General features: G+C 41.1%; 1 protein-coding gene across 1 annotated transcript; it reads left to right on the forward strand.

Moving 5' to 3' along the window:
• The first annotated feature begins 214 nt into the window (after positions 1-214).
• Positions 215-13,003, forward strand: bcat2 (branched chain amino-acid transaminase 2, mitochondrial). Its single transcript, XM_005469220.4, has 11 exons — positions 215-346; positions 2,477-2,548; positions 3,015-3,215; positions 3,484-3,594; positions 5,880-5,999; positions 6,129-6,292; positions 9,506-9,648; positions 9,759-9,844; positions 10,253-10,393; positions 10,650-10,724; positions 11,694-13,003. The coding sequence occupies exons 1-11, from the start codon at positions 329-331 to the stop codon at positions 11,733-11,735; spliced, it is 1,173 nt and encodes a 390-aa protein (XP_005469277.2). The 5' UTR covers positions 215-328; the 3' UTR covers positions 11,736-13,003.
• Positions 13,004-13,873: the final 870 nt, after the last annotated feature.

Genomic DNA, 13,873 nt, shown 5'->3' on the forward strand with positions numbered 1-13,873 from the left:
TTTTCCTTCCCTCGTGCTTCCAAGGACTTCCTGAATGAGACTGCTGACTAATAAAACCGGTCACTACAACTGCAGAGCTACGTATTACATTGATTTGTTTTTTAATACACTAACGTCGTTGTGTCGTTATTCTGAGACGTGTAATTTTTCTGAGTTATTAAACTGGTAGAAAAGTTGAAAAGAAGATCCTGAATATTTCAAAGTCTGCACACGCTGCTCGTGTCCAGAAGAGCAAGGTCTCGTATTTCAAAGCGGAACTCAAGCTGACTTTGAGCGTCTGTTTCCACACGGACTAACAAAGTTGTTTATCATCGCTGGCGTAGTGGAGATGGCAGCCCTCCTGACGGTGAGTCCATTGAGTGTCTCCCTGCTGTTTATTACCAGGTTGATGTGATGTTACGGGTAAATGATTAACCTGAATGAGCGATAAGGTGGCCGGTAATCCTTTAAAGAAGATAAAAGGCCTGTAAGACATGCTGGTACAGCGCTACTGGAGAATTCGGCGCGAGCGCGGAGCGTGGCAAAATTGTACACCATGGAAAAGACCAAACTTAATGCAGAAATGTGTAGATTTTATGTCTTCTGCTTATGGTTAAAATAAAAACACGCCAAAAACACTAAGAAGATTCAGTTGTTAATCTTAACAAATTGTTTAACAAATTCGGCTCACTCAGAGATGAAAAAATTGTATGTTTTTTGGGATGTTTTTGTTAAGGACGTTTTTCATCTTAGGAACTTTGAGGTTTTCGTGCGTGACGTCACGTTTTTGGTCAGCCTGTCTTGTGCGTCGAGTTAAATATTAAAGGGCTTTTAGCTGATGCACATTTACAGAAAATGCAAAGTGTCTGTGTGCATTGCTGCCACGTTATTACTCTTGTGTTTTACATTTAGAATGAATAGAATAAGTTACTTTCCTGCTGTATTAAATGCCAGCCTTGAATGCAAGAAACTAAATGTTGCTTTGGGAAATAGGGATGTACTTCATTCATCAGATTTGCGTAGCCATGTGGCAAAAATCAACTCGGGGGAAAAAAATATAAAGACAAAATCTTGCATCATTTTTCCACCAAAATGCTTCCCTGGGCTCCATCGTGCAAAAATTATGGACACGAGGTGATAATTATATTGTCTGTCTGTAATGTCAGTGGTTTAGTGCTTTGACCTTCAAACATGCCAGAACTGGCCTGTCAGGTGAGCTGTCCTGTGGCCCTTCATCAACGGGAGCTGTCATATTGGAATTTGATTTTAAACTTCTTTCAATGTTGTTTCAATTGTATGCATACAGTTAACAGGCCAGTACTCATTTGTTAGTTTGGTAAAGTTACAACCATTTGGAAGCGCAACCTGGATGTTTTAGCCCTGTATCCATTCTGCTTTTTTAAATATTTAACTATTTTTCCAAATTTCTCAGTATTTCAGCTCCTTTAATTTTTAATCTACTGTTTAACATTGTTTTTATTGTTAGAATAAATCTAGTTGTTTATATAAATTATTTACCCAATGTTTAGCTGAATATTTAATCATTTATTTTAACACACTTTTTTAATTTAGATGTAATAATTTACTAACTGGTTGAACTTTTTCCTAGTCATGTTTTAGCAGTCAAATTGTAATTTTTGTTTTCTTTTCCCCCCTGAAGTTTTCAGGCTAATTATTTCCATTTAGTCCATGGAAGCTGTAGATGTACTCCCAGTGGTTCAGTTACTCAGGGCTCCAAATTGCTGCTTCATACCACAGAGGGGCATTTGTGTGATGACTACATATAAAAGACACTGTGGTGTTTAGTTGGCAAAATTAAAATCAGGTAAAATATGGGAAACCCAGCACCATATTAAGAAAGGTAAACTAAAATGTGAAATTTCAAGAGATTAATTAGAGGATTGCGTCCAGCGTAAACACTTTAATAAGTATTAAACTGCTAGGACAGTTGATCTTAATAGAGGTTAAATAAGTAAAAGTATAATATTCCATCCTGCCTTACCCCAGGGTTGAATTACCTTTAGTTTTCTCATGTTATCTTGCCTGAACTGAAAAACGAATGCCAAGACCTACAAAGCCAGTTAAGGAGTGGCACTAATAATTTATGTACCTAATCTAATGATTTTATGAAATAAGCTTGTTTGGTTGGCTGTTGCTGTCTTCTTATTTTGAAGGCCTTTGTCGCCCACATAATATGGTCATTCTACAGAGAGTACCCTACACATATGTCTGATTCTATTTGCAGTGCAGCTCTTAGGACTGTCTCCTCCTGGAATGTGCAGACAGTATGATTGGTGCTGAGTCACACACACACCCCTCAGAAAAAAAACAGTATTGCACATTGTCTTCCTGTGTGTTCCCAAACGTGGATTAATGATTGTCACCTAGAAATCCGAGCTTAAACTGTTATCTATTAACATTTTGACACTTTTTGACGGGTATTTAAAAAAAGCTGCCACATCATCTCGCAAAGAGTTTCACCATGCTTTCCTTGCAGGCACTACATGGACGACTTCTTCAGACTTTCCCCTTTTCCTTTGGCTCTCTGCGGTTCGCCAGCTCCTTTAAGGTAATGATGAAAACGTTAGCGTTTTCTTTTTTCACCTGGTGAGACCTGTGTCATTAGCTCAAAGCTTGAATTACAGTCTGGCGAGCCTGTGAATGGCTGGTTTGGTATGGAGAACATGAGATGGTAACAGAAAGAAGGAAGTAACTTTCATTAGAGGGATTTGTCTCTTTAGCTTGGTCCAGTTGCTTTTTATTTACAGTTTCTTTCCTTTTCTGTGTTCCCTCACTCTGTGCCTGTTGTAATTATTTAATTCAGTTTAATTTAACCTGATTAATTGTGTCCAAATGATCCGTTAAGCCTTGCCTGACTCTGTTTAACACACCATCAATTGTCCTTTTGAGCATGCTATTGCTAACAGCAATTTAAAAAAACAATCACTGTTTTCGTCGCCTGCTCTGCTCTTGTCCGTCTCCTTCCTTCTTTTTTTCTCCACCCGTCTCCGGCTCGCCTGTCGTCTCCATCTCAGGCAGCAGATCTCACCATCGAACGCAACACAAAATGCAAGCCGAAGCCCGACCCCTCCACGCTGCTCTTCGGCAAACAATTCTCCGACCACATGTTGACCATCAACTGGTCGGAGAAGGGCGGCTGGGAATCTCCTCAGATCAAACCTTTCCAGAATCTGTCGCTGCATCCAGCTAGCTCTGCCCTGCACTACTCCGTAGAGGTAAAGAGCGCTCTGCCAACGTGCAGTACACAAACATACATGATATTTTCAGTAGACCAGGAACTTATAATAACAGCCAATGACTGACACATAATTGGCCAATGAAATGGTTAGGCATTGTCCTCTTACCTGATAATTTGATGAATATCAGTGCCAGATTTGGGCTTAAAGTCGCCATAATCATTCCGTAAAAGGGAAACATTGCCACAGTCATCTATACCTACATATAAAGTAACTAACAAAAGTTATTTGTTTCTACCTTCTCCAGCTGTTTGAAGGCATGAAGGCGTACCGTGGCGTCGACAACCACATCCGTCTGTTCAGACCCATGCTGAACATGGAGAGGATGCATCGCAGTGCAGGCAGGAGCAGCCTTCCTGTGAGTTTGCACACCATCAGCAGCCTTGACCCTAATATATCATAGACTGTATATAAAAGATGGATACCATCCATTGATTTTCAGGATACTCTTTCCAGATCAATAGGTTATAAACATGCTAACCTTTGCTGCAAATGTGGGTATTTAAGGTGTCTGTGGTTGTTTTCTTGATGGTTCTAGTTTTTATCCCTTGAGGTTGCTCTTTGCAATATATATTGATATCAGTATTTTGTTTGTCCTTCACACAGTTTATCATTTTAATCAGAGTGGAAATGCCTCAGAAAAGCGATTTTAGACCATCATGAAACACTGAGGCCTTATTCAGAGGGACTGTGGCACAGCATGACAAAGCGCAGCTCATTCTTTGAAGCCAGTCAGCGCAGTGAGGCCGCCGAGCGCACGGACGGCTCTGGCAAAAACACACAGAGTGGTCTGGCAGAAAAGTTGATTCAGACTTTTTTTTAATCCTTCATCTGGCAGCAAGTCAAGTATCATGTTTGCTGAAAGCAAGGCCACATTTGTGCCCAAGATAGAAGATAAAAGATCAGGTTGGATCATCCGTTGTGGTCACTTCCCTGAGTTTTAAAGTCTTTGCTGTGGTGTTGCTCAACTCTTAAAACCCGTCGAACCTGGCACAACCAACACTGGCGTGCATTGATGAGCATTTTCTCATCATTCCCAAAATGTCAGTTATACTCAAGGAAATGAAACTGGTAAAATATATATTACAACACTGCAACCAGATTTGTGGGAGGGGTTGGATTAAACCTCATTGGAGAGGTGCCAAAAATTCCTCTATGCAGGAAGAATACTGGTCATTCATTCTTTGGAGTGGAAAAAGTCCATATGATTCAAACTGGACTTAGGTCTCATTGCCTTTATGAGCTTTAACCTCACCCTGTGTTGCTTTATCTCTGTTCTGCTGTTGGTCTAAATGTGGTGTTGATACTAAAAAGCTCAAACTTGAGCTTTGGGTCATGAATTACATGTAACAGAGTTTAGAGAAAACTACGTTTGGCTGCTCTCTTGCCTTACACTCACTACACTGGGGAGATGTGCATGTTTGATTTGGCAGGGTTTTAACCCGCCTGACGCAACGCCAAAGGGGATTTGCGCCTACGCTGGAAACGAACTAAAGCTTTTCACTACCACACAGGAATAAGTTACAATTTCACAAACTGGCTTTTTACACACCCTTGATGTCCTGGTACCAGAGTTAAAACCTCAAACTATTATCCTGCGCCACACCAAAAAATAAAAACGCCTAAATAAGATGACCTTAAATGTCAAGAAAACTTATTGTGAAACTGTTTCACAGGGGAAGCAAACTTTGAGTATAACTTAGATACTGTGAGTATGCATTATATATGTATTTGGAAGAGTCTTGAAAATGTCACGCTATCTAAAGCCTTCTGTAAAACAAGACTTCTGTTTGCCTTTCTGTTCTGCCTACAAAAAAGGCCTCAAGGAGAGCCTGGCTGCTGTTAGAAGTAAAGATAAACAGGGAGGATCCTAGATACTGAACATGTGGGCTCGGCTGTTTTCTTATTTATGCTTTATTCTTTTACAATGAATGTTTATGCCCTCTAGAATCCATCACTGACATGTCATGAATTAATTAATCTAGAGATTATACTGTTAATTTGAGACACTCATTTTATTTTTGTGTTTTAAGGTCAAATCTTTTCACCCCAATGTATATTTCTGTAAAGATAGGTAGGCTATTCTTGTTACTGCAGCCAAAAAATTAAGTACAGCTTATAGTAAAGTAGAATACAGGAATAAAATATAATAAAATTTGGGTAAAAAATTATGCAAAAGAAGAAAGAAGCTCAGTAAATAAAAAAACTAAATAAAATGCAGTCACATGCGTTGTAAAATGTTGAATAGAGTATGATAAAGGTTAATTACATTAATCTGATCTACATTTAAATTTGGTCATTCCAGCACCAGCAAATGTCAGTATTAAAGAGGCTCAGTGTGAGAGAGTGCAGGGTGAAAATAAACTGAATGATGACATGAGAGAACAGGTAATTCTCTACTATACAGATAAGATGCCTTGTAAAGTTAGTGTGTGAGGTAATGACAGCGATCAGTATCTGTCCTCGTGGCTGCCAAGACGAATCCGTCTGCCGGAGAAAGTAAGTAGTGCAGAGAGCGTGGGAGTTGATGGATAAGAGTTTGTAAGCGACCTCCTCTCCACCACAGCCAGAGTCATTTGGATGATATTATATTAGCCAGATTAATGGTGAAAGCTTACTGTTCAATGTCTTTTCCCTGTGCAGCTGTTTGATAAAGGGGAACTGCTGGAGTGCATCAAGAAGCTGGTGGAGATCGACCAGGAGTGGGTCCCCTACTCCCAGGATGCCAGCCTCTATATCAGACCCACTTACATTGGAACCGAGGTGAGCTTCAGTTTCACTAAAAGGCCTGTGCAGGTTCCACTTCAGCCAGGTTAATTAAACCAGGATGTGCTTGGAATGTCCTTCTCCTCATTAACAGTCTCCTCTTGTCTTTCCTTACCTCACATCCAGCCGTCTCTTGGCGTGTCTCGTCCAGGAAAAGCTATGATCTTCGTCATCATCAGCCCAGTCGGGCCGTACTTTTCAACGGGGTCCTTCAACCCAGTGTCCCTGCTGGCAGACCCTGCGTTTGTGAGAGCTTGGAAAGGAGGTGTTGGGGCCTACAAGATGGGAGGGTACGTTTTTACCCTTAAGTGTGCATTTGGTGTCTGTCTTGCTGTGGTTATGAGTCGATTTTGTGCATAAAAAGAACAATTCAACACAATTGAGTTTGAAGGACTACTGAGAGAAACCGGTTAACAAAGTTGAAACTAATTTACTGACGATATGGAACCCAAACAAGCAGAAAGAAGTATTAAAAAAAAGTATAAAATACATTTTTAAAGTATTAAAAAAAATCTGAGGTAGTTTACCAGCTTCACAGCACTGTGACGGTCAGGTGGAGTTTCTGCAGTGCTCCACACCACAGCTGTGTTTTCATTCAGCAGTGGATCTGGATGGAGCCCAGCTGTGCAGATTATTCACGTTCCTGGTGGAGATGAGATAAAGGCAGCCTGAGTGTCAAAAAGGAAAGAGCTTGTGTGATATTTTAGGTGGTGTATTTGCATTAAAATCAGCCTTAAAATATTCAGCATTAACCGTACAATGGCTTCAGCTGGTATATTAATGGTCTGGACCATCACCCGTGCTTTTGAAAACATCTGCTGTTAGGTCAAAAATAATCACGAGACTGAGGAGGCAAATCGGCGTTCCTATAATCTCCCCTGATTCCATGCAGCCTGTGTTCACGGCCCTGCTTCCACATGACTCTGCTGTCCTACATCAGCACCTGCTCAGCTCCGGCGTGATTATGTAACACCGCTGAACACCCACTCGATTCGCTAAGCCAACAAATCTGCTCTCCTCCATCAAAGTGGAGTAAACACTTCAGCTGTTGGGCCTGATTTAGCAGCAGTAGTCACGTGACTCCGGTGGAGCTGAGAGTAATTCAGTGGGCTTACGTTGTTTGTTACCTCTGGTAAGGAGTTTATTTTATTGGTTACTTTTTAGTGCGAGATCTGGCAAAATTTGACTTATATCTTCACATATTCATATCAAACTGAAATAAGAAACACTGTGAAATATCATCTCAGTGCTCTGAAGAAAATATCAGAAACTAATCCAGATCCAGGTTTCCTTTCAGATCCCAGGGCTCAGTTCATGCATGGTGTGAAGGGAATTTTCAGCCTAGCTGGAGGTTTCTAGTCTGTGTAGATTAAGAGCTTTGAAGTCTTGTTTAGCTGATCATTTAAATGTTATTGTGCATTTACTGGTACAGAAAGTAGAGCCTGATTGATGCTGACGTTTTAGATATGATCACTAAGGCCAGAGCACATCAGTCGAGCAGTGTAATTGGAACTGGACTGTGATTTTTATACTAGACAAGCAGATAAAATCCTTTATTAAAGCTATTTAGTTTTATCATTTGAGGCTTTTATCCAGAATTAGATCCATTTTATCTTTGAAAATTTGTGAATGTCTCATTCATGCTTTCATCACAACGTGTCTGCACTGCTGCTTGAAGGCGTTTCACCTCTCAATCGAGAAGTTTCCTCAGTTCTAAGACAAAAGGTGAAGAATTCAGGTATTTAAGCCCTAGAGGGAGTTTTCCCTTAAAAGGGTTGTTGACCTACTATTGATTGTTTGCGTCACCACATGAGGTGTGAAAAAAGCTGTGGGTCATTATCAGCAGAGGTTTCAGGTGAAACCATTGTGAGACAGTTGATGCCCTAAGCCCTCCCCCTCTCTTCGAAGAAGGTCGTTCCCAGTGGGCATAGATGGCTTCTTTCACTCTTCTTTCAAACCATCTGTGTTCGTGGTCCAAAAATGTGAACGTTTGCATCCTCGAAAGAGTGACCTTTGACCTTTAGATGCATATGTACAGCTGGGTCTAGTCCCGTCGAGGTGGCTCTTCTACGTTGTGCCATGCGTTTATGGAGCGGCTGTTTAGTTTCTCCAGTGTAGATGTCTGAGGGACTCCTCGCTGCACTGCACACCACTGTGTTGGACTGATGGAGACATGTTTGAAAGCACAGAAACACAACTCTGCTGCGTCAGTCGTGCTGGTCTGCATTTCAGCATTCCTAACATTAAAGCAGAATATCACAGAGGGTCTGTACGTCAGGGTCTCTGTATCCTTCACTCGAAGCTAATGCAGCTTGAACTTAGTGACGCTCAGAAAGAGCTGGCAGCCGAGCACAACTCGAGGCTGTATTCTTAACACCATTGTTCATTGTTTATTGTTGTCAATCCAGAAATAATTGCGGTTCTGTGGTTCTCACGATGTTTCTTCTAACAGTCGTGACATTAACAGGATGCTTCCTCGTCAGCACAAACACCTTTTCTTTGGGTGCTGGTCTGGTGCCAGTGCACAACAGCGGTTGCTCTGTCATCATTCTTTGGACTGGAAACCTGACATGTCACTGTGTCTTCCTCGAAATTCTCGAAATTAAGAAGTAAATATGAGCTTTACCAGCCGTTTGAATCATTCCCACACGGGTCTTAGAAAAGCTTCAGACCCAACAGGCGATGGTGGTTTTCAGCCTCTTGGAGTCTTAAAATAGGAGCTGAACAAGAATAAAACTCGGTTGTTTAGCTTTCCTGATTCGGGAGTCGATCCTCTGATTTGCTTTGTTGTTTTGCTTTTATGTCAGAAAAGACATTACACAGATGATATGATGAATATTCATACAGCACATTGCTGGTATTGCTTTATCGGATGTTGTTTTTTTGTTTTTTTTGTTTGTTTTTTTTTTTAAATCTGTTTTAATGCTAATAAATATCTTTTCTGATTGATCAAGCTCACTCTGTGCGGACAGCAAATAATGGTTATACTGTATTACACATTACACGTGTTTCCAGCAGGATATTGTTGGATTGTGTGACTTTACTTTGGTTGCAGGTTGTGATTTTTGGCGAGTGGGAAGGCTTTTAATTGATGACTAAATAAGTTATTTAAATGAAAAACAAGGAGAGAAAATGTGCTAATACTCTTCTGTTCATTTCAGTCTCTGTGGAGGTTTATTTGTAAATCCCCGCTGCTACATGTTGGCACTTATGTCTGACCCGTCTTGTCGACATCAGCGGTTTTCATTTATTTGCATGTTGTTGCTTGCTTCTTACCTGTGTGCCTCCTGCCATGCAACACACCTGCACGAGTCATCCTCAGAATAGCCCCATTCATAGATGTATGGGCCCCACTACCACTGACTGCCACCTGGTGTGCAAAACATGCATTACACCAAAACGAATGCAAACAAGAAATGTGTCTCATATTATGTTTTTCAGTTCAAGCCGCTCTGTTCATATGTAATAAATCAGGCTGTCTGTCTTATTTAACTTCTCTCCAGTAACTACGGCCCCACAATAGCGGTGCAGAACGAGGCAGTGAAGCGAGGCTGTCAGCAGGTCCTCTGGCTGTATGGACAAGATGAGGAGATCACCGAGGTCGGCACCATGAACCTCTTTATCTACTGGACCAATGAGAAAGGAGGTCAGATTCTTTTAGGTCATATTTGTATGTTGTTGTTTTTTCCCCAGTCATCTTTTTATTGTTCACACAGTTTAAAACTGCTCTTGTGAATTTTTCCTCTGTGAATGCAGAGAAAGAGCTGGTGACCCCGCCGCTGGATGGCATTATTCTCCCAGGAGTGACCAGACAGTCACTGCTGGACCTGGGAAGATCCTGGGTAAGAGACCAAACACATGCTGTTAGGTCAACAAGTCTGCTGCCTGAGCCCCACCCACACTGAAAGTTTAGCACAGACGCAGGATAAGCAGAAATGGAACAAAAGGAGTCTCATTTTTAGTTTGAGTCTTAGTTATTTTGTAGCATCCCAGTGCTTGCTAGCATTTCCCAGCATGATGTTTAGTGGTGTTGTTTCTTTGCAGACGGGCGTTTGCTAGTTTCAGAAATTGTCTTGCGCACATTATTTTGGCTGGTGGGGCTTCTCCGGGTTACCAGGGGGGAATTTAATGAGGCATTCCAGCTGAAAGATTACGATTGGGATTTCCAACTTGTAACTTTGTGCAGCAATAATAAAAAAAAAAAAAAAAAAAAAAAAAAAAAAAATTCTTTCTTTGTGTGTTTCTGTCAGGGAGAGTTTAAAGTCACAGAGCGCACTATGAGCATGAAGGAGCTGCTCGGAGCTCTGGATGCCGGGCGAGTCCTGGAGGTGTTCGGTGCAGGGACGGCCTGCGTCGTCTGCCCCGTCGGCAGCCTCCTCTACAAAGGAAAGGTGGGAGTTCATCTCCTGGTTCTGATGCTGCTTATTTTTCATGAGTAATGGTGACGTTGCTGGGTTTCCTGTGACCCATTATCAAACATGAATATTTAATTTTTCTGCTTTGCTGAGTCATCAGGCAACATTTGTGGAGAAATAATCATGTGTAAAGTGTTCATTTTTAAATATTCATTTTCAGAACATGTTTGACGGTGTGAAGAATCCATGGAAATCGCCAATAACGTCAATATTTCCTTCTGTTTTCTCTCAGACGTACCAGATCCCCACCATGCAGAACGGTCCAGATCTGGCCAAAAGGTTCTACAAAGAGCTTACTGATATTCAGGTAAGAGCGTCACCGCATTTATATCCCAAATCTAAATATTAGGCACTTAGAGCATCTTTAAAGTGATCAAGGGAACTTGCATGCTGCTACTTCCAAGTGGCAGCAAGAGGGAACTGACAAATAAGGGGTCCAGATTCATAAAGTGTATCCACACGAAGGCAGAAATGTGTAGTATTTTCATTAGACTTGTTCTGCACACGGTTCTCTTTCATCAAGACATGCGCACAGATGTGCAGAATTATTAGGCATCAGATTAAATTTAGTGTATGTAAACAGAACCAAAACTCCAAACTGGTGCATGCTTGGTCACAAGAAGCTATTGTCTCTGCACACTCTCTCACCCACAGACAGAATAGAAGATGGACGTAGCCACTGTGGCATTTGAGCAGTGAGCATATTATAGATAACTCTCCTTTTAGTCGTAGAAGGACCAGTGTTTACAAAAGACTTCAGGTTCTATTAAATATTTACCTAGAACCCGAGCCTATGAAGTCCCTGAGATCACCGAGCAAGGACCATCAAATTCCCATAAACATAAACTTTTTGCAGCCAGAGAAGTCGCCCCCTGCTGGCCATTAAAAAGAACTCTGGCTTAAAGCTCTTCTGCACTGGCTACACTCTTTAGGCCTCAGAGCTGTGCCCATTTAGTTTATGTGAGGGAAAAGACACAAAACATACTTATGCATGTTTTGTTTTTCTTTAACACATCCGACCTTGATATCGATCAGTCCGAAAGTTCAGAGATATTCTTCGTTCTCAGATGAATAATCAGTAAAACTTGATATTAAAATCTTAAAACTATTTCTTTGTGACTTGTTTTATGACAGTCTGCTATTGGAATAACAGCATACACTGTGACTTTCTATATGTGAATTCATTTTTTTAATGTATTTTATTTCACGCCCACATTTCCTTCCTCTGTATTTATTTGTTTCCCTCTCTTCTTTTGCTTCCTTGTGTTTCCTGCAGTACGGACGCACACCAAGTGAATGGGCTCCACTGGTTGTTTAAACAGCCACTTTGCACATGCCGGTTGTATCAACATTTAATCCCCTAATTTCAGTTTGGAACGACCAGCAGCGACCCATCCCTTCCCCCCGCCCCCACCGCACTCCTTTCATCCAATGAATGCACTCCTGCTTCGTCACTCGGGGACACGGACGCCTCTCTCTTCCTGTCTTTTTGGACGCTTTTTACGGATGTTACTGTCTCAGAAAACCAGTTGGTGGTTTGAATGCTACGGCCCGCTTTGGCAGCAATACTAACGGCGACGTTTGCCGATATCAAGCCTGAAGAAAATTTTAATTGTTGCAGGGGGAAAAAAAGAGATTTTAAATATTAACGTGATTTATCTTCACAGCATTAATACGGGCTAAACTTCACTCAGATGCTCATACTTTCATTTTAATCAGCCCTGCATTAACAAACAGGCACAAAGTTTGACATGTTTCAGGTGTCGTAGTCACAAGCTACAGGTTTGTATTTGGTGTTTAAGACTAGTTACTGTTACTCATCAACAAATGCATTAAGGTGTATGTCACAACAGCAAAGTTGATATTAGCTCGTGCTATTTAACCTAAAACCTTTAACTGTTACATGTGAGTAGCCCAAACTGGAATAGCCAACCTTGTAAGGATGTGTTATTTCTTATTGTCGTGTACTTGGCGAACTGATCTGTAATTTTTCATGGGGCCACGTCGCTTGGACACCAGAGTTTGCACTGAGCTTAGTTGTAACGTCTGTGTGTGACTCGGCTTTTTAGAAAATAATCATTAGTGGGTTTTAATGTTTGTTGGTTTTATTTGTAAAGACTTTGACAGCACACAAAAAAGATGTGAGCAAGCAGCAGCACGCACAAACAGAAGGACGGCTGAAGGCCGACACGCTGCAGACGAGAGGGACTGTTAGACGCTGCACTCCTGAAAAATACTGTACAGTAGCAAATAGACTGTGTTGTTACTTTAGGTTTTAAATTATTATTTTTTTCCTCCTCGTTGTGATGTGAAATTCGGCCGACTGTCTTCCAGAGTACTTGACTGTGTCATCATGTGTTTAGCTGTGACTTTCTCTGCTTTATTTGTACACGTTGTAAGTCTCCTCTGTCCAAGTGCCTGATCTCAGTCTGTCAGCTTCTTCATCTGTCCATTTAAAGCTGCTGATTTTGTCTTTAGGGGATGTAGCTGGATATGTAAAGCAATATCTGTTTAGTTTTTTTAAATGTGCTGTTAGTTTTATTTGGCTGTTTTTGTTTTTACAATAAAGCCAGGTTGAGTTCAGTGGGTCCTTTTGTTTTTTTGTTTTTTTTTTTAATCATCTGTATTTAAATTTAGTTCTTCTAGATGATATTAATAATAATAATCGTTTAATCAGTGTTTTGGTGATTAATTTATGATTTAAGCTTTGTGGTGTGGCTGAAGGAGCCATTAGAAGATGGGTAGACTGTGGTGAGCAGCAATACTCAGGCTGTGGGGATCAAACAGAGACACAATCCCTCACACTTACAGCACCATCAGCAGCCTTCAACAAGCAGTTGAATGTGTACCTGATAAAGTGGCTGGTGAGTGTCTGTTATGGTATTGTGGAAAACTTTTGCATTCTGTAAGACTAAGACAGAGTTGGAACAATATTTGCTGTGACCGTCTTTATTCCTCAACACATCCTGAACTGCCACAGGTCTAACAGGTTCTTTTAGTAGTCTTCAGAATTAGTTCTTCAGGCTTGTGGAAGGACATTCAAACCTCTGCAAGTTGTTCCATCCTGTCAAGATGATCCCACACTCCTTCAATACTGTTGAGGTCCAGACTCTGAGGAGGTCAAACCCTGATGCTTTCCAGATGGATCAAAACGTACTTTTCTGTGTTTGTAATTCCATCAATTTTGACAAAATCTCCAAGACCACAGGCTGAAACCATGACAGAGGCTCCATTGTGTTCTACAGATGGCTCTAGACGCTCGCTGTCGTACGTCTATTGTGCCTCCTCTGTAAATACTGACAAAGATTAAACCAAATATTTAAGATTTGGATTCTTCACTCCCATCAGATCTGTTGCCACGGATTTTCACTCCAGTTCTTGTGTAATTTGGCATATCTCTGACTTTTCGCCCACTTTCCTTAAAAATAGCCTCTTCATAGCTGCTCATCTACAAGA

The sequence above is a fragment of the Oreochromis niloticus genome, linkage group LG4 (genome assembly GCF_001858045.2).
Source record: "Oreochromis niloticus isolate F11D_XX linkage group LG4, O_niloticus_UMD_NMBU, whole genome shotgun sequence".
In the NCBI taxonomy this organism is placed as follows: Eukaryota; Metazoa; Chordata; class Actinopteri; order Cichliformes; family Cichlidae; genus Oreochromis; species Oreochromis niloticus.